This window comes from Oncorhynchus tshawytscha, unplaced genomic scaffold (assembly GCF_018296145.1).
Source record: "Oncorhynchus tshawytscha isolate Ot180627B unplaced genomic scaffold, Otsh_v2.0 Un_contig_172_pilon_pilon, whole genome shotgun sequence".
Classification (NCBI taxonomy): Eukaryota; Metazoa; Chordata; class Actinopteri; order Salmoniformes; family Salmonidae; genus Oncorhynchus; species Oncorhynchus tshawytscha.
In genome coordinates, this window is record NW_024609701.1 from 123,680 (window position 1) to 145,000 (window position 21,321).

Below are 21,321 nucleotides of genomic sequence, written 5' to 3' on the forward strand. Positions count from 1 at the left end.
CGCTCATAATCTATTGAAGCTGCTGCTACATCCTTTCAGTAGCTAGGGGTTGCCACCAGATGAGGTCCGAAAGCACAGAGAGGATAAGGCTTCACTAACCACAGTGGACGGGCCCAATCTAAACAATCTGAAATGAAGGCCATTTATTTTGTATTACTACTTCAATAGTCACACAGTTTCATTTAATGGGAGGACAATGGCTGATTGAGAGAGGATGCTACCTGGACTGGAGAACTTTTATGTTTAAGAAGCAACTATAAAGGATAGCAAAGAGAAACAGACTCCGTTTTCTACATTATCTCTGTTATTCTACATTGCCTCCATTGACGTTATGAATCCAGCAATGGAGCAAGATTCTGTAGTTGTTCTATTCAAAAACAATAATTTGCATGTTTAAACTGGGTCAGGAGCCTAGGAGTTAGGCTGCATCCCAAAAGGCTCCCTATGTAGCCTAGTGCACTACCTTTGACCAGGGCCCGTATGGCTCTGGTCCAAAGTAGGGAATAGGGAGCCATTTGGGACGCAGACTATATCTGTGGCTGACAGTCAGACAAACAAAAACAACAATAGTAAAGATTGCAAAAGAGGCTGAAATTCATGAGAAGACATGTTTAATGAGATTCAGAGGGGAAAACACAGGCCTAGACAGAGAGAAGAAGTGAACTTGCATATCAAACGGTCGTATCCAAGGGTAGCTTATTGATGTGCATCTCTCTGGAACTCCCTAGAGTACACCAGATGTTCACCACAAAACTGAGCAGGTGGATGGTGGTGGGGTCATGTGGCACTTGAATTTCACACATCTCTCTTTTAGAGATCAACCAGAGAACAGTAAAGGCTTCTCATTCAAATAAAACAAATCAGGGAGACAGGCCATAAATGTACAGCCTATATCAGAGATGCAAAACATTTAGGCCTAGGCTATGCTGCATTAGTGGAGATGGCTTTTCCACAAAGCTCTGTGACTCAAAAGCCACATGACAGCTAAGCTTTGGAGGAATCTGAAAAAGCATTTTGTCAACCTTCTGGAATTCAGACCAGGGCACTAAGCCTGAAGGCTCTTTAACAGCAGCAACAAGGTTGAGGCAACAGGCATAGCCCAACACTATTCTTCACAATCTGAGAAACCTCTATCCAGGGATTAACCAACGTGAGTGCAGGTGGCTGTGTATTTATGGTACACTGCATCATCTGGATATGTGTGCAACAGAAGTTCAACATTCACCTTCTGCTACCATTTCTGTCAAGCCGTCTACACATACAGTTTGACATATAGGTTGGAGAAATCCAGCGTACGCACCAAACAGAACGCACTACTACTGCCTCTGCAACGCAAGACAAATGCAGAATTCCATTGGAAATAAATGTATTTCTGGTGTGACAAAAGGCAATGACGCTGTCATCGAGGCGTAATGCTTCCTCTACTTTGACAAGAGACAGTTACGGCCTGAGGGCTCTGGAGCAGGCTCTGTCACAGACAGCCTGCCATAGGCCTAACACTGCTCATTCCAATCACACATGACCAAGAGTGGAATACTGCAGCGATAGATAGACGAGTCATGCAAGAGATTTGTACCAAGGGAACATGGGACATATGGCAGTTTTCCAAGCAGTCAATGTCCCACCGCCATCATGAAGTCAAGATATCAACATGGGCCTGTCCATCTTCAACAAACGGCTTGGATTTGTGAGGAGCCGAGCTGCAGTCTTACTGAAATAACGTAATTAGTCCAGATAGAAGAGCAGTACGAGTCCCATGAAGCCTAAGAAAGATCACAAGTCCTTTGGGGTTCAGTTGGTAGAGCATGTCGCTTGCAACACCAAGGATCAGGGGGTTTGATTCCCGCTGGGATAAACAAAAATGTGTCTACTAAAAGGAATATATTAATATGTATTATTAGGCTACATACTACAAATCACATAGATAATAGCCAATGAGCAGAACACTACATAATCCTGTGTTTAGGTCGTCTATCACTACAGCAACACCCAACCCTCCGCAGGTTAAACGTGCTTTATGGTTTCAGATTTCACCCTCTCCTAACTGACATGCTGTTGTTTAATTCCGCAGCAGAGTTGGCCCTAACAGCGGTTGAGTGTCTGATGGGATTTTAATGCAAGAAGACATTGTTTTCAGTTACCCTCCTTCTCCCCTCAGGCCCAACTGCCCTATGCCTGACCACAGGCTAAATCTAAGCTATGCAGTGTCACACTACGTATAGAAATCAGTAATTGTGACATCATGTCAAAAGAGCCTGCATAACCAATAAATGGAGAGGAATGAGGCTTGACATATCAAAAACTCATTAAGCACAAGAGTAAGAAAAAGAGACGCATCTGGCAAAAGTAACACAAATTGGCAGGAACTTGGTGTGAGTCTAATACCAGGAAAATTGTATTTTCTTTAAAAGAGAATTTTCAGTGAATGTGTTAAGTGTGTGGGTTTGCCAAATGATTTACAAAAAGGCAAGATGGCACTATTTAATGCCCATTGGTTGTCTTTCAAATATGGGCTTTTTCAAATAAATGGCTGTTTCTGTAGCTTGCTGCCAGCCCCAGATTGAAAACGTAGTACTTTTTGCACCAAGACAAGAGGGGGAAATAAGCTTTCTACACCATGTGGCATAACAGGTTGGCCAACACAAGTGAGTTAGTAAACCATGAATAATTTAGTGACAGGTCCTCTGTACTGGCCCATTCTTAAAAAACACATCTAATGTTTGTTAATCAAGTGACAGTGGCCTGAAACAAGTTCAATGTTGTATTCCATGTTGTTGGTATCCTTTCACTCCAAATAGTAAAATGCATTTCGACAACAAATAAATAAGGCAGCAAATTTTGAAGACTGAGCCAAAAGGCAACTTGCCAGACAGACCACATTTAATAGGCTATATAAACTAAAATGCCAAATATGACATGCTCAACTCTTACTAAGGTCTGTGAATAAGTCTTGGGTGCTGTATAAATTAGCCCAGCAGTAATCCAACGGCCAGCACTCAAATAAATAGTAACGTTAGATGCTAGCTCGCTGTAGTATTCTCAGCAGTCACAATGGATGCATTTCGGCCCCAAAGCCGATCTGCACACAGATAAGGCCCAAATATTATTGTCAGATCTGAATTTATTTGGAATAAAGCTACAACATGAATGTAATTATTGTATCACATTCACAACATTCAAGTGTTTATTCCTGTGCTATGGGCTAAACATATCCAGCTCTAGGGCTGACTAGCAACTAGCAAGAACAATCTTTAGCTAGCTATTTTGTTAGCCCTAACTTGCTAACCTAGCTAGCAACTAAACCATTAATACGTTTATATGGCTAAATGTAAATAGGCTGAATGTTGGCCAAGGACAGAGAAGTTTAATGCAATTGACGTTGCTTGACAAATACTGTCACTGACATGGCTAGCCTCGCTAACTACACTGCTAGGCCCGCGCCCATCTCTGGTTGCATGCTAACGTTGCCATCACCGACCAAGCAACATGACATTTCAGCACAAGTCATTAGGCTGCAGCGAAGCCCTGCTTTTCTGACGACAATAAACAAGTTCAGCATAACTACCTACGATCTCGTGTTCGGTAATTCTGTTATTTTCAAGGTAGTTTATCTGTTGGGCACAATAAACAACCCAAGAATGTCGTCTGATTTACTAGATTCATTAACACATTCGGCAAAATTAGCTGGCTAGCTAACATGCTATTACGCAGCAGGGGAAAACCTGACATGTATTTGGTGGTAGCTGCCCTCCCGATGAGGGGGGCATCGTGGTTCTCCCAAAACACGGTGAATTTAAACGGTTTAGTAGATTCCGACATGTACAAGATCCACCCTCGTTATAACCCCGTGCAAAGATGCAGGGCCAAGCAGCTTACCTCTGGATGGAGAATAGGAACACAGCCAGCTTCTTTCTCATATTCATCCATAACGTCAGCCATCTTGGTGGTCAATCTCGCCAAGCATTATGGGACACAACGCTCTGTAGAAACAAACAGGAGGATGGGACGTTCGGTCAAAGCGATGCTCGAGGCTCACAAACCGTCCTGCGATTTTCTGGGGGTACATTGATGGTGCATTACGTCATTGTGTCACATTATCGTTTTGGTATAATTCTGTATCGGGTCATGCATATCAACACCTCTAGGTTAAGTAATGAAAGGAGGTCGGTGCCCACATGTAAAGCCATTTGAGGTGTAATTGTTATAGCATACTGTTATTATAACACACTATATGCCTGACACGAAACAACGTTATGATTCAGATATGTGCGTGTATGGACGACCTTGAACGCTAATATTCCCCACCTTGTTGCAGCTGTATGATCTGCCCGAGAAATTGCGTCACATTTTTTAAAAACGTTCCTATTTACTAAATAAATATTTATGTATTTTACAGTAATCTTTAGTAGTATTAACATCATGACTAATACTGTTATGGCTATGCATATTTTAAAATAGGTTTGGAAAAGCAGTTAATATACTGTATAACCGTTAGTTAGTTAGGCTACTTCCAAGATGTAAACAAAAAAATCCCTACCAAAATGAACTCTACGTAAATCTATGCAATGGTGTGTTTGCTCCCATAAAGTTTATGTGCAATATATACCTCAGTGGTGCAATATGTATGAAATATTTGTATTTTTCGAAGGGACCGTGCTACATTAGCCTGATACCAGTCGAGCTATTCCACTCCATGCCACTGCTTGGCTGGTCTTTCGGCAATCTCAACGTTCAATATGCAGCCGGATTTACGGCGCAGTTAGTTGTTGATTGATAGTTGGAAACAACATCCATGACAACAATATGGAACATGGGTGTGCGCAAATTTGGAGCAATATATAATTCGAATTTTAAGAATAACAACAACAAACAAGACCGTTACCACCTGCTGCGGTAATTCCCTTGTGAGAAGGCAGTGTCAATACAATGTCATGTTGTTCAAAGTGGCTAGAGCGGACTCTGTAATGAGAGATAAATAATGATACGGAAAATATTAGCCTACAAGATTCAATCGTGCTGGGTTTGCTTCAGTTGCATCCTATTAATTAGAGGAATGAAGCGCAAAACGGGCACCTGTCGTCATTCCTCGCACATATGCTGATCATCATGACCTAATACATGTTTTACCATTTGTTATGCTAATTTCAGTTGCATCATTTGTCCCTCCTCTCTTATTGAGAGATGGAGTCCAGACCGGTTACTACTTTCCAAATGGGCGTAGAGAGAATTAGTACATATCTCTATCTCTCACACACTAAAAGGACCTATCAATCAAAGCCACCAGCGCACCTCAAGACACACAAATCACATTTCTCCTTTCCTAAAAACGTATTCAAAACATATGCTCACCTTCACATGTTGGCTGTAATCCATCAGAAAGTAGGGCTAGGCTGCATTATAGCATAATGTTACAATCATGTATTTAAATGAATTGACAAGGAGAGACAGCTATAGTGTTACTAGAGACGTTGGTTCTATAATTATTATCCAAGCATGTGCCTTATTCCAGAGGACTTTTTCTAAACTACCCCCTGTAATTCTTTATGTTTTTCATTCAGTTGAGTCTGACGGAATCCTTGGGGTTTTTATTCTAGGCGTGAAGATATTCCTCCAACATGTTTAGACGATAAAAAGCTACAATGATCACTCGTGCATGGCTGCCAAATGTTTTGGTGTCCCCATAAGTCTAATATTTAAATTGAGGAAAGGTGACGATAATCATTATTTTAGCGATCCACGTTAGACGTCCCTCGTAAAGAATAGGCCCCCCATTCTGCTGATGTGAGCTGTTGGCGCACTTGCGCTTGATATGTGTTTATTGATGTGAAAGTGCCATTTCCCAAAAATGACCTCAGTGGGGAATGGGGATCTACGTCAACAACCAGGGTTTCATTAAACAGGCCTAGGCATTATACTTTTTTTTATTGCACATTTAATTAAATTGTCGTATGTGGCGATGTTCAACTGCAATGCGTTGGTACAAAACATGTGTCAGACAAAATATAGTTTTTGTCTCTTGCCCGTGTAACAGCATAACTTTAGACCGTCCCCTCGCCCATACCCGGGCGCGAACCAGGGACCCTCTGCACACATCAACAACAGTCACCCACGAAGCATCGTTACCCATCGCTCCACAAAAGCCGCGGCCCTTGCAGAGCAAGATTGAAACGATTGAAACGCTATTTAGCGCGCACCGCTAACTAAGCTAGCCGTTTCACATCCGTTACACTTGCACAGCACAGGTGCTGGTCGCCTTAATTCACTGTTGTAGGCTTAGTATCAAATCATATCAAATGTTATTTGTCAAATACGCCGAATACAACAGGTGTCGAAAACCTTACCCTGAAATGCTTACTTTACAATGCCGTTCAGAAAATATTTACTAAATAAAGTTTTTTTTTAATCAAATCAAAAAGTAACACAATAAAACGTCGGTACCGGTACCGAGTCAATGTGCGGGGGTACAGGCTAATCGAGGTAATGTATATAGGCTAGCATTCGAATGGTGGATTAATAGCCCAGGCTGCCCAGCCTTTGAATTAACTTCTAATTTACACATCTCTGTCTTCAATGTTCCTTTCTTGTGTAATTCATGCATCTCCGCTGACATCTCCACTGGCCTCTCTCTCTCCAATCCTACGGTATTCCTCTTACAGCTCTTGAGACAGTACCCTATAGCCCAATGCGTGTCCTCGAAGTAGCAAGTTTGAATGGCGAGAGCTTCTCTGGTATGACGTGATCACGTTGGCTGATGGTAAAACATCAATACACGGGAATCCTGCGTTCTTCCCGCGCGCAATGTTTATGTTTACAATTAAATGTATAATGTCAGAATGCCCAGTGTTTATGTTTACAATTAAATGTATTATGTCAGAATGCCCAGTGTTTATGTTTACAATTAAGTGTATTACGTCAGAATGCCCAATGTTTATGTTTACAATTAAGTGTATTACGTCAGAATGCCCAATGTTTATGTTTACAATGAAATGTATTACGTCAGAATGCCCAATGTTAGAATGTTTCCATTCAAATGTATCAATTAAATTTGAACGTTTTCCCATCAGTCTAGTTTGCATTAACATTGTGATTGGATGATAGCGGTGAAGGTTATCGAATCTAGTGGCAAGGAGTGGAACGTAAATTAAAGAGCCTGGTACCCAGGCTAGTGCTACATCTTTCTGCCACTAGATGTCGGACTCTACCCATCTCATATTTAGTGGTTACACAAATACATTATTCTACGGCTTCATAGATACAGCAACATATACGCTTTAAATGTAACTGTCTTATTTCTACAAGTATATGTGGCCCACAACATATTCGTTATTTGTTTATGGACAATTTATCTATCCTTTAAAACATGACATTACTAGTTGTGTAGACTGCCGAGCATCAAGCAAAAGTAGTCGAACGATAATCACCAGATTACAGGCGTCTCAGTTAATCACTGATTCAACATTCGCACTCACAAGAAGGAAGGCTACGAACAGGATTTCAGAGCTTTTATATAGACTCTAAAATACATGTAAAAAAATCAGTTTTAGAAACTGATCCGTTCCATCAACTAATTAAGCAATTTCTAGAAAAGCATATGTATATGTTGCGAACCTGTGATAGCAGGCAGCGGTCCTGACTCCTTATCGAGTGTGAAATGATGGAGTGTGTAAGCTAACGTTAGCTATTTCTGCAGTTCTTCTTAGCTAGCGAACGAGAAAAAACATTACATCATAAGGAAGTTGCAACAGTCAAACTAACAGTGGATGGTACCAGATAAGCCATCTGAACCAAACAAGGTAAGGACTGGAGAGCTAACGTTACCTTTCTATTTATGTTAATTATGCGAGTGTGAAAAGAGACACGGATCGGAGGGTGACACTTCTGAATGCGACAAAATTGAATGGTTCTGCTTGGGTGCTAACCCACACCAGCCAGATAGTTAGTTAGCAAGTTATATATAGTTGTTAACTGTATGCTTATCAACGTCAATGTTACTAACTAGAAATGATCCTGGCTCGCTAGCTAGAATGCTAACTGACTTCATTATTTAGCTAGCCTGGTGGGGGTTATGTAATAGATGATAGGGCAATGAACAGGATCCAACCAGCTCGCTTGTTTTTCATCTGATATCGTTAAATGTGAATGGCAACGGAATCGATGATGCTCTCCGAGTATTTCAATCGCAGGCTAGGTGGCTATGTCAAGGCAGCATACATTTGTATTAGCTAGATGACAGAGCAATCCGAATGCAGACGTGCGTGATCAGCATGACTACAGTAGATACAGCCTAGTTGTGTGACAAGAAGGCCTACGTTGCGACTGTGATGAATTGTCAGGCTAAAATATAACAGTAAAATATAAGTTGATTCTCTTCACTTTGTCCAAAAAAAAGTAAAATATTTTGCTGTTATCTTTTGAATGCAGTGACTGAAGCATTGGGAGGGAAATTATAGAATTGCTCTCCATTAAAGGAAAGGGGAAACAAACACGGAAACATTTTAAAATATGTCTGCAATTATTTTTTGCGTCTTCAGTTAAAACATGTTCAGATATTGAAATACAAGTCACAGGGTTTGGTTCTTGTTTGTTAGCCAACGTTGTGCTGTGAAAGCTGTCCAAAACATCAACCCTGAGCTGACTTCACGTTACACTGAGATCCTGCGGTCGTGGTATGTCAGCAGGCCCAGGCCCGATCAGATATTAGGTTACAACTCTCACTTGATATGAAGAGCTCAGTAACATGACACCCCACCATGAGACACAGCTCTACAATAACATGCTCTGCACCCTCTTTTCATAACGGGACACTGAAGGCATACATCACCAGACAAATTGTGTAGGCAATTGAAGCTACAGTATAGTTAGCCGACTAAAACCAGGGTTATACTCAGTGGTTGACTTGGACTGAAATAGGTGCCCGCATTTATTTTGTTTGCCGATACTGTTTTTATTTAGGTTATACTTTTGAGTGAATATTCTAAAAGAGGAACAGGAACTCCAGCAGTAGACAAATTGAGGTGTCGGTGCTCCGGCCCAAGTCTAGCACTGGTTCAGAAAAGCAGTTGAAATGATTTCCCATTAGTCTAGTTGTCAAAGATGATCTAGTCCTTCCTTGAAAATCAACCAATTAGAAATATACCTTTGTTTTTAGAGGATATATTGAGGTTCAACTGTACTATTATAAAGCACTCTATCAAAGTACTATCACCTCCTAAAAATTTGAGGCAAATACTAGATGACTCCTAATGATTCAGGCTGATTGGACTGGTAGCCTAGCCTAGACTGGGACTCCCTAAGGATTCAGGCTGATTGGAATGCTAGCCTAGCCTAGACTGGGACTCCCTAAGGATTCAGGCTGATTGGACTGGTAGCCTAGCCTAGACTGGGACTCCCTAAGGATTCAGGCTGAGTGGACTGGTAGCCTAGCCTAGACTGGGACTCCTTAAGGATTCAGGTTGATTGGACTGGTAGCCTAGCCTAGACTGGGCCTCCCTAAGGATTCAGGCTGAGTGGACTGGTAGCCTAGCCTAGACTGGGACTCCCTAAGGATTCAGGCTGATTGGACTGCTAGCCTAGCCTAGACTGGGACTCCCTAAGGATTCAGGCTGAGTGGACTGGTAGCCTAGCCTAGACTGGGACTCCCTAAGGATTCAGGCTGAGTGGACTGGTAGCCTAAATTGGGACGCCCTAAGGATTCAGGCTGAGTGGACTGGTAGCCTAAATTGGGACTCTCTAAGGATTCAGGCTGAGTGGACTGGTAGCCTAGCCTAAATTGGGGACCACATATTTCCATGTTTTCCATTCTTGACAGATTTGCATGTCAATGCAGGGTAATCATCATCTCACCCAGAGAGGAAACATTTGTCATTTGAGTGATGAGGTGTAGACTACACCCTCAGTCACAGGCTCAGGCTGCCAGGGCCTTGCAGGTCATTTGCCTGCCAAATATAGTTTCCATTCGCCCCTCAAACTAGGCCTGCAGCTCGTGGCCAGTGTACTGTTGCTCAGCTCTGGGATGTCTGTGGCGTGTTTTGATCCGTTTCCACGTAGGCCTTTTTATTTACCTGTTAAGATGGGATGCTGACATGCTGTGGAGCTGGCTGTGCTTTAGTCCCACTCTGGTTTCAGGTGTTGTGTGACTCCCTGTTCCCAACCTGTATAGATTCTCCCCCCTTGAGAAAGACAACATCCGGCCTCTGTCTCACTTCACAGCCCAGGCTGGTGTAGATATCTCAGCCATAAAGCCTATTGGCATTCCAATAGGTGATAGCAGCACCATGGTAACAATGTGAACATTGCTTCCTGACAAGGCCAGCTACTGTTTAGGTCATAGTGCACTTCATTTCCAAAAACTACAATTTTACGTAATTGTGTCAGATACCATTTATGTTACGTATTTTGTCCACGAGAGATTATAGCGCACTAGGAAAAACAAGGTTGAATTACTATAGCAACATCTCTAAAAAATATTCTGACCAAGATACTTCGCAATTAGCCTACAGTAGCCTAGTTGAACTTACCTTTACCTTGTCAACTAATACGACTCTGTAGAAATACATAGTAGAAAAAAGACTGATATCATTCACATGTAATCAAACAGACTCTGTTCAATGTTAAAAATCCATGTTATTAATGTGTAATTGTACTGTTACCAGATCATTGGACTTGAAAGCCTGTGTAAACTGTCTGTCCTTCTGGTTTCTTCTCTGATTTGATTCCATTCGACTACACTGTCGCGTGGCGCTACATGTTGGCATTAAGAATTCATTTCATTAACATGGCTAACACCCTCATTTTGTCTCAGCATGAATAATCTTGCTCCCGAATGTAATTGTGATGTCTGGAGGCCTGCCTTCTACTGCCATAAATAAACACATTTTAAAAAGCTATGCATTCAAATGACCGAGAACATTAAATGACTCGGCACACAATGACATTACTCTCATGGTAGGAAATCTCTCTGAGCAACGACACAGAGAAGGAAGTCTCCTCTCCCCAGTCACTGTTACTGATCTCCTCACTGGTCTCCACGGTGATGGATGGATGCCCTGGGTGTAACCTCACTGCTTGTATCATTGACTTATAACAGAGGACCGCACTCAGCCTATGATAAACAATGTGTTTTTCTTTCCGAGGATGACAGGAATAGCTGCCTAATGCTTTCAGAGTCAGACGGATGTCCTTCACATTTTTTTATTTTATTTCACCTTTATTTAACCAGCTAGGCTAGTTGAGAACAAGTTCTCCTTTACAACTGCGACCTGGCCAAGATAAAGCATAGCAGTGTGAACAGACAACACAGAGTTACACATGGAGTAAACAATTAACAAGTCAATAACACAGTAGAAAAAAGAGTCTATATACATTGTGTGCAAAAGGCACGAGGAGGTAGGCGAATGATTACAATGTAGCAGATTAACACTGGAGTGATCAGATGGTCATGTGGAGGAGATTGCCTGCTTGCAACCAGTCATGACTTATCTTTTGAAAGGGATACTTCAGGATTTTGTTGGATACCGTTTTTATGTTTCTGCGTGCAGTTTGAAGGCAGTTGCTCACTAGTGCTAGCGCAACTGCTAAGGCAATGACTGGAAGTCTATCGTATCTGATAGACTTTGTCATTACGCTAACGCAAGTTAGCATTGGCTCTCGAAACTACCTCAAACTTCCTTCATAATGGACGCAGAGACACAAAAATGCCAAAATTCCAAAGTATCCCTTTAAAGCTGCTGAAATTAAGCAAACTATTCAAATTTTAGCAACCAAGAAATGGCGGAGCTGTTTCTGCGTATTGCACCTTTTAAGACTGTCAAATCACATGGCTTTCTGGAGTTCGCTGGATTCAATAGGCCATAGAAATGAGTGAATAGACTAATAATTTTGGTTTAAAAATCATCCTTGCTAGCAGTCATTGGGCTATGTCCTATGTGACAGGCACCCTCTGATATGACATACAGTACAGTATCCTGCTAAAGACAATCAAATCAAATTGTATTTGTTACAGGCGCTGAATACAACAGGTGTATAATTTATAGTGAAATGCTTACTACAAGCCCTTAACCAACAATGCAGTTTTAACCAAAATAAGAGGGGTACAGTACCAATGTTGAACTTTTCCAACAATTCCATATGAAATAATGTCTCTTCTAGTCTGTCCACCTGAATCCACATGGCTTGTAATGATCTTCTGTTCATTGTAATATTAAGACACTAGGCCTAAATGCAGAGGACATTTAAAACGTCCACACTCAGTATCTGTACACTGTGTTGATATTGCTTCCTGCCAGGGTTGAAGCCCAGCCTTGGTAACAGAGCTCTAATGCTGAGTCACACACACCCTGGAGGCTGATGGTCATGGAAACGACACCACTGCAGAGTGTAATGGATGGACGGGGTCGAGTCTGGCCTGTGATTTGGGTGACTGAGTGCTATGTAGACAAATAACTGGTTCAGTGTAATGGTTGTCTCAGGCTTTCCTCTGTGCCTGGGATCTGAAGGGCTTTCAATAGCCACAGCCACCAGTAGCCTTGTCACTGCTGGAGGCTGATGTTGCACTGATGTCAAAATGGACTTCAATTCAAATCATCGCTGATGCAATGCACACGTCTTTCGTAGGAATATCGTAATATTGTGTGACTGGCTTTGAAAAATCTTTCAACCCGTCTGCTTTCTTACCTGAACGAATTACAATTTGCACCTGGAGTTTAAACAAATCCAAAGTACAGAAGTTTAATTAACACCAGCTTAACACCAGTTTTTTTTTACCCCAGCAGTGTAGGTATACACACACTCACATTCACTATAGACGAGGGCTCCGCCTGGCCCTTGGAGATCATTGTCCCAGCTAGTCATCCTCAGGGCTCGTCCTGGTCACTCCTCCAGAGCACATCCTTAGATATAATTAGATATGAAGGAAAACCTCATCAGGATTGTGCACCCAAGTGACTGTTCCCCGGGGAGACAGTGCTGCAACCACAGATGGTTCTTTTAACTATTATTGGGAACATGGAGTGGAGAGTCCCGTGCCGGGGCCTAGTGGAGAGTCCCGTGCCGGGGCCTAGTGGAGAGTGGCTAGTGGAGAGTAGTGGAGTCCCGTGCCGGGGCCTAGTGGAGAGTCCCGTGCCGGGCCTTGGTTACTGTACCCTGCTGTGTGAGACCTAGTGGAGGGTCCTGTGTCGGGACCTAGTGGAGGGTCCTGTGTAGGGGTCTAGTGGAGAGTCCTGTGTAGGGGCCTAGTGGAGAGTCCTGTGTAGGGGCCTAGTGGAGAGTCCCGTGTAGGGGCCTAGTGGAGAGTCCCGTGTCGGGGCCTAGTGGAGAGTCCCGTGTCGGGGCCTAGTGGAGAGTCCCGTGTCGGGGCCTAGTGGAGAGTCCCGTGTCGGGGCCTAGTGGAGAGTCCCGTGTCGGGGCCTAGTGGAGAGTCCCGTGTCGGGGCCTAGTGGAGAGTCCCGTGTCGGGGCCTAGTGGGGGCCTCGGGGCCTAGTGGAGAGTCCCGTGTCGGGGTGTGGAGAGTCCCGTGGGCCTAGTGGAGAGTCCCGTGTGGGGCCTAGTGGAGAGTCCCGTGCCGGGGCCTAGTGGAGAGTCCCGTGCCGGGGCCTGGAGAGCCGGGGAGTGGAGAGTCCCGTGCCGGGGCCTAGTGGAGAGTCCCGTGCCGGGGCCTAGTGGAGAGTCCCGTGCCGGGGCCGCCGTGCCGGGGCCAGTGATGCCGGGGCCTAGTGGAAAGTAAGTGGAAGTCCCGTGCCGGGGCCAGTCCCGTGCCGGGGCCTAGTGGAGAGTCCCGTGCCGGGGCCACTCGGGGCATGTGGGGCGTGCCGGGGCCAGGGTGCCGGGGCCTAGTAGTGGCCTAGTGGAGAGTGCCGGGGCCTAGTGGGACTAGTGGAAGTCCCGTGCCGGGGCCGTGGAGAGTCCGTGCCGGGGCCTGTGGAAGTCCCGTGCCGGGGCCTAGTGGAAGTCCCGTGCCGGGGCCTCCCGTGCCGGGGCCTAGTGTCCGTGCCGGGGCCTAGTGGAGAGTCCCGTGCCGGGGCCAAGTCCCGTCGGGGCCTAGTGGAGAGTCCCGTGCCCCTAGTGAAAAGGCCGTGCCGGGGCCTAGTGGAGAGTCCCGTGCCGGGGCCAGTGTTGCCGGGGCCTAGTGGAGGCCGTGCCGGGGCCATTGCCGGGGAGTGGAAAGTGGAAGTCCCGTGCCGGGGCCTAGTGGAATTCGGGGCCTGTTCTTAACTCAGCATGTGGGGCTTGCCTAGTGGTTAGTGCGTTGGACTAGTAACCGTAAGGTTGCAAGTTCAAATCCCCTAGCTGACGAGGTACAAATCTGTCGTTCTGCCCCTGAAAAGGCACATAGTCCATGTTCCTAGGCCGTCATTGAAAATAAGAATTTGTTCTTAACTGACTTGCCTAGTTAAATAAAAAGGTAAAAATGTCATCCTTTCTCACGTTACGCCAAAGTCCATTAGAGATGCTGAATGAAATACGACACCTTCTGGGTTAAATGCGGAAGACACATTTCAGTTGAAGGCCTTCAGTTGTACAGCTGACGAGGTATCCCCCTTTCCCTTTCTAACTACCTTCACTACACGTCAATGACAGCTAGCACAGCTGCCTATTAGCTAGATTCTTATAAAGCATGTGAGAACACAGAGACTATCAGTCTGGTCTTTTTCCTCTTCTTCACCTTGACAGCTGATGCTGACGTTGGCATTAAGAGAGACTAATGGCTAAAGCAATTATAGTTTTCTCCCTTTACAGTCAAAATGTCTTGTTAGCAAGTTTCCTTCATCCCAAGGTATTTGTGAATTGTGCTGTAAGTCTTTGTGTTCCAACACTGCTAAATGCTACGCCTCACTAGATGTATTGGATAGTGTCATTCATAGTCTGTGTGTTAGGACGGGCTGAGCTGTAGTGTTTAACAGTGTTGAACTGGTTTCTAATGCATTTTACACCTCTTTGAAATAAGCTGAGTTGTTGCATAAATCCCCCAGATTAGCTGTGACGTTCAAAACCCACTCCTGTCTCATAAAAAGCCTCCTCTTGTCTCATAAAAACCTGCTCCCCGTCTCATTAAAACCTGCTCTCAGTCTCATTAAAACCCGCTCCCCGTCTCATTAAAACCTGCTCCCCGTCTCATTAAAACCTGCTCCCCGTCTCATTAAAACCTGCTCCCGTCTCATTAAAACCTGCTCCCCGTCTCATTAAAACCTGCTCCCCGTCTCATTAAAACCTGCTCCCCGTCTCATTAAAACCTGCTCCCCGTCTCATTAAAACCTGCTCCCCGTCTCATTAAAACCTGCTCCCCGTCTCATTAAAACCTGCTCCCCGTCTCATTAAAACCCGCTCCCCGTCTCATTAAAACCCGCTCCCGTCTCATTAAAACCTGCTCCCCGTCTCATTAAAACCTGCTCCCCGTCTCATTAAAACCTGCTCCCGTCTCATTAAAACCTGCTCCCGTCTCATTAAAACCCGCTCCCCGTCTCATTAAAACCCTGCTCCCCGTCTCATTAAAACCTGCTCCCCGTCTCATTAAAACCTGCTCCCCGTCTCATTAAAACCTGCTCCCGTCTCATTAAAACCTGCTCCCGTCTCATTAAAACCTGCTCCCGTCTCATTAAAACCTGCTCCCCGTCTCATAAAATGTAGGAGGATTGTGTCTGGAATAGTCTGGACTCTTGTTTCCATCCCATTAGCTCAGATCCGACCAAGAAAGAAACGGATTGTAGACTGTGTTTGTTTATATATAGAAACTACAGGTAAAAGTTAATCTAGTTGAAGCACTTTTTGAAGGCCATTGTCTTGGATGAAGACATTTCAGGACGGTCTTCGCCCAGAGCTCCAGAAGGATGGGATCATGACGAGGCTCATGGGGCGTGGCGTCTCTGCAACGCAGTGACCCAGTAGTCTGACTCCCCTGCATAGCTGGCATTCTCAGCTGCCTGAAATCCTGCTCCAAGGCAGGGTTCCCTCGTCCACCCTAAACCATTATTACGTCGGGCCTCCGTGTTGCACAGACAGGATTACGGCACTAAATATAGCCCTGCTTTAGGGCCTACACACCGGGCGTGACCTCAGAGGTGTGCCCCAGTGAACCCTGCCAACATGGAGTGTATACAGTTTTAATCACTGGAGCAATGCAGTACAGGAAAAAGGAATGAGAAGTACAAAGATAATATATTCTATCGGTTAGCTAGATGTTTGACTGACAGCACTGCTGCAGCAGCGACATCAGACCAACCCTAAAAGCCTGGGAGAGATGATTGTGGGCTTACCTCACTATAGAAAGGATTTGTCACTGGGCAGGACAACGAGGCTACTTCTGTATTCTGTAACTATGGCTTCACTGCTTTGACTGCTACGCCAGTGAAGCAAATCCCTTTTGCTTTGTGAATGGAGTGAACACAAAGGCCCAGCGGGCTGATATGATTCTCCTTTGTAGGATTTCACTTCTTCTCTGACTTGGGCAGGTTCTTAAAAGCCCCTCTAATTGGATACCCAGCCAAGTCTCAGCTTCAGGAATCAGAGATTGAATGAGTTTGCTGCAGGTCTATTCCATGCTAACAGAATTCCACTGTGACTCAGATTTTTTCACTTTGAAATGTATACCAAACAAAAACCATTGATTTCAAAGTTTAACAAACCATATGCACAAGGACTTTCCACAGAACATTTTATAAACACACATTTACAGCAAACTGTGCAGATACAACGTGTGGTAACAGAAGAGAGAGATTTTACCCTCTGCACGGTTCTCACAGTAAATGTAAAAATAAAGGTACTGTGTAAATTGTTCATAGTAGTCATGATGTATAGAGTAGTGTTCTGTGGTTGGTTAGACTTTGAAGGCAGTTGTTTGGCATACATTTTCAAGTGTCAAATCAGTTTCAGCATAATTCCGTTTCCTTGGAATTTCCCTGCAGTGAATGTAGAAGGAGTGTCTTGTTGCTCTTAAACCGACTGATAAGAAAATAAAAGCCAACAGCAGCTCTGTTTTCTGGGGACAAATTATCCTCGGCCATCTAAAGCTTCATTTGCACCTGGCTCAGGAAGCTCAGTTCAGAGACCAGTGGGGACTGGCGTTCGTGTCCACTCCTCTCTTGATTGACCCTATTTTAATTACTTAGCTGTTTTATTAAATGAAGTCAAGCTTTGTTGCTCTTGAATCACTGAGTAGAAATCTGTGGGCGTCGCCCGATTTGAAGCTGTGCTTCACTCACAGTGGAAATAACCCATCAAGAAGTTTCACCATTGGTCTGACAAGCTGTTATCACGTTTTCTAGAAAAAGATTAAGGTGAAAGGTGCCAAAGTAGCTCTGTTGCCAGGAGACTAGACAGATGGTCATGTGTTTACCACAGTAAACGTATTTAAAAAGCCCAGCAAAAACGACATGGGATTTGCACGGACTGTGCCTTCATTCCAGTTACCCTCTCTTCATCTGTTTTCTGCTCTTGTGGAACACATTCTTCCTCCCATTGTTGGACACCGTGTGAAACACGTAACAAATGACTTCTTTAACTTCTCCAGCGCCGCCACCTTTTAGCCCTGGGCGGTGATTCAGTACACGTTGATACCAACCAACAACAATACTGACAACAGCACCGCTTGGTCCCTCGACAGTTGGACTTGCCTCATGGAAAGTGTCCCTGGGCGTTGGGACATCTCCATGGGAACGGTTTGGAACGTAACCCCTGTTAGGCTAATCCGTCTAGGACTAAGCCCCGGACCGTCCCTGGGAACATAGTGAGAGTGACACTGTGACGTACCCCGGAACTCTTATGTCACCTGACCAACCGTGCTCTATTGTTTCAGTCACGCCCGAGTAGTCACCAATGCTTGCCGGGCTAACCAGGAGACCCAGACCCAACTCTGCTCCTACTTCTAATAGCTACAGCAGCACCCACCAGTCTCCCCAGCATGAGGACATGGTTTGGCAGAGAAAGAGAAGGGGAGACTGAGCTGGTAAGAGGAGAGGTAACCTGAAGACCTGAAGGTAGACCTCAGTCCTAATGGCTTCCTCCAGACAACTACCCTGTAGATTACGTTTGTGTTGGTGGAGGCTGTACAGGACTTCTGCCTCAGCGGGTGTTCTTAGTAGTTTTAGAATTTACTGTTTTGTTTTGCTTTTGAAAAGTGTAAATAATATAAATATTAAGAAAATTCCAAAGAAGAACAACAATTTATAAATTAGGCGAACAAAATCGTAATAATTGATGCATTAGTGTTGATTGAATTTGTGTCACTATCAGGTCTCAGTGGAGGGTTTCTGTAGGCTGTCAGGTTTGTACTGGTGCAGTTCTCTGGAAACAACAGCTTCTGCATTTCCCTTCCCCCAGGGAAGTGCTTCTGCATGCTTCCCTTCCCCCAGGGAAGTGCTTCTGCATGCTATCCTTCCCCCAGGGAAGTGCTTCTGCATGCTATCCTTCCCCCAGGGAAGTGCTTCTGCATGCTATCCTTCCCCCAGGGAAGTGCTTCTGCATGCTATCCTTCCCCCAGGGAAGTGCTTCTGCATGCTATCCTTCCCCCAGGGAAGTGCTTCTGCATGTCCCTTCCCCCAGGGAAGTGCTTCTGCATTTTCCTTCCCCCAGGGAAGTGCTTCTGCATGCTATCCTTCCCCCAGGGAAGTGCTTCTGCATGCTATCCTTCCCCCAGGGAAGTGCTTCTGCATGCTATCCTTCCCCCAGGGAAGTGCCTCTGCATGTCCCTTCCCCCAGGGAAGTGCCTCTGCATGTCCCTTCCCCCAGGGAAGTGCCTCTGCATGTCCCTTCCCCCAGGGAAGTGCCTCTGCATGTCCCTTCCCCCAGGGAAGTGCTTCTGCATGCTATCCTTCCCCCAGGGAAGTGCTTCTGCATGCTATCCTTCCCCCAGGGAAGTGCCTCTGCATGCTATCCTTCCCCCAGGGAAGTGCCTCTGCATGCTATCCTTCCCCCAGGGAAGTGCTATCCTTCCCCCAGGGAAGTGCCTCTGCATGTCCCTTCCCCCAGGGAAGTGCCTCTGCATGCTATCCTTCCCCCAGGGAAGTGCCTCTGCATGTCCCTTCCCCCAGGTTATAGGCCTAGATGTTGCTTTATGACTACCATAGCAACATTGAAATGTCCAATTAAAAGGAGGTGGGAGTATTCCACTTGATGTCTGACTGATAGTAATGTGCCTTTGTAGGCCAGTGTGCTTATTTATTACCGTCTGAGAGCAAGAGCTGCCTCCGCTCACCTTGTGGGCTAACACCAATAACTAGGTTAGTCTGGCCTGCGGAACTGTGCTGTTCACACACACACAAAACAAGGGAGAGGTAGAGAACCTGTTGTTTTGGTTCAATCCATTCCTTTATGTCAACATGGTATAGCCTAAATGAACACACATACTGTGAACCAAGACATGACTCCACACAGGGCAGCACGACAAGACATGACTCCACACAGCACGACAAGACATGACTCCACACAGCACGACAAGACATGACTCCACACAGGGCAGCACGACAAGACATGACTCCACACAGCACGACAAGACATGACTCCACACAGGGCAGCACGACAAGACATGACTCCACACAGGGCAGACAAGACATGACTCCACACAGCACGACAAGACATGAAGACATGACTGACCACACAGCACGACAAGACATGACTCCACACAGGGCAGCACGACACGACATGACTCCACACAGGGCAGCACAGCATGCGACAAGACATGACTCCACACAGGGCAGCACGACAAGACATGACTCCACACAGGGCAGCACAAGACATGACTCGACAAGACATGACTCCACACAGGGGGACATGACTCCACACAGCACGACAAGACATGACTCCACACAGGGACATGACTCCACACAGGGCACGACAAGACATGACTCCACACAGCACGACAAGACATGACTCCACACAGGGCAGCACGACAAGACATGACTCCACACAGGGACAGACTCCACACAGCGCGACAAGACATGACTCCACACAGGGCAGGCAAGACATGACTCCACACAGGGACATGACTCCACACACAGCGCGACAAGACATGACGACAAGACATGACTCCACACAACACGACAAGACATGACTCCACACAGCACGACAAGACATGACTCCACACAGGGCACACGACAAGACATGACTCCACACAACACGACAAGACATGACTCCCACAGCGCACGACAAGACATGACTCCACACAGGGCACGACAAGACATGACTCCACACAACACGACAAGACATGACTCCCACAACACGACAAGACATGACTCCCACACAACACGACAAGACATGACTCCCACACAACACGACAAGACATGACTCCCCACAACACGACAAGACATGACTCCCACAACACGACAAGACATGACTCCCCACAACACGACAAGACATGACTCCCACAACACGACAAGACATGACTCCCCACAACACGACAAGACATGACTCCACACAACACGACAAGACATGACTCCACACAACACGACAAGACATGACTCCCCACAACACGACAAGACATGACTCCCCACAACACGACAAGACATGACTCCACACAGCACGACAAGCCATGACTCCACACAACACAGGTGATGGGGTATGATTACACTAGGCAGCCTGTATTTCCTATAGACATGACTCCACACAACACAGGTGATGGGGTATGATTACACTAGGCAGCCTGTATTTCCTATAGACATGACTCCACACAACACAGGTGATGGGGTATGATTACACTAGGCAGCCTGTATTTCCTATAGACATGACTCCACACAACACAGGTGATGGGGTATGATTACAGTAGGCAGCCTGTATTTCCTATAGACTTGCTCGTGCAGCTCAGCTGCGACCTGGCAGTTCTATGGAAGTGTGTGATCAATGAGCGAAGCTAGCGGAGGGTGGAATGGGGAGGGCTGCATCCCAAAAGGCACACTATCCCCTATATAGAGCACCATAGGGCCCTGGTCAAAAGTAGCGCACAATATAGGGAATAGGGTGCCTTTTGGATTGGATACTTGGTAGCAGATTTCCAAAATTAAAATCACTTGGAACTGACTTCCTGGTATTTTTAGTCTTTTATGTCCGACAATGAAAATGACCCAAAATATGTTATTTCAGGATTTTTTGTCCAGACATTTGGGGGGCCAAATGAAGTTGGCAGTTGGGGAACCCTGGTCTAGGGGCAACTTCACTTTGAAGATATCTCTCTATCAGGTCTCTCTGTGGTTTGTGTTTGGGTCCTGGGCTCCATCAGATTAACCCCCTGGTTTGTGTTTAGGCCCTGGGCTCCATCAGATTAACCCTCTGGTTTATGTTTGGGTCCTGGGCTCTATCAGATTAACCCTCTGGTTTATGTTTGGGTCCTGGGCTCTATCA

At 45.4% G+C, this 21,321-nt stretch overlaps 2 protein-coding genes across 4 annotated transcripts in view; one reads left to right on the forward strand and one right to left on the reverse strand.

Annotated features, from left to right (window-relative positions):
• Positions 1 to 5,619, reverse strand: part of zdhhc17 (zinc finger DHHC-type palmitoyltransferase 17) — a 46,157-nt gene extending 40,538 nt beyond the window's left edge. The window contains exons 1-2 of one of the 2 annotated variants that reach the window (XM_042317077.1): positions 5,350 to 5,619; positions 3,877 to 3,980 (exon numbers count right to left, since the gene is read on the reverse strand). In XM_042317077.1, coding sequence (XP_042173011.1) covers positions 3,877 to 3,939 — 63 coding nt within the window. In that variant the 5' untranslated portion in view covers positions 3,940 to 3,980; positions 5,350 to 5,619. Of the gene's footprint in view, positions 1 to 3,876; positions 4,032 to 5,349 lie in introns of those variants that run through there. The other variant, XM_042317078.1, reaches the window with a different exon arrangement.
• A 1,822-nt stretch (positions 5,620 to 7,441) lies between these two features.
• osbpl8 (oxysterol binding protein-like 8) overlaps positions 7,442 to 21,321 on the forward strand; it is a 150,205-nt gene continuing 136,325 nt past the window's right edge. For both annotated transcript variants that reach the window (XM_042317072.1, XM_042317071.1), the window contains exon 1: positions 7,442 to 7,793. The gene's annotated coding sequence lies outside the window, so the exon portion shown is untranslated. The remainder of the gene's footprint in view (positions 7,794 to 21,321) is intronic.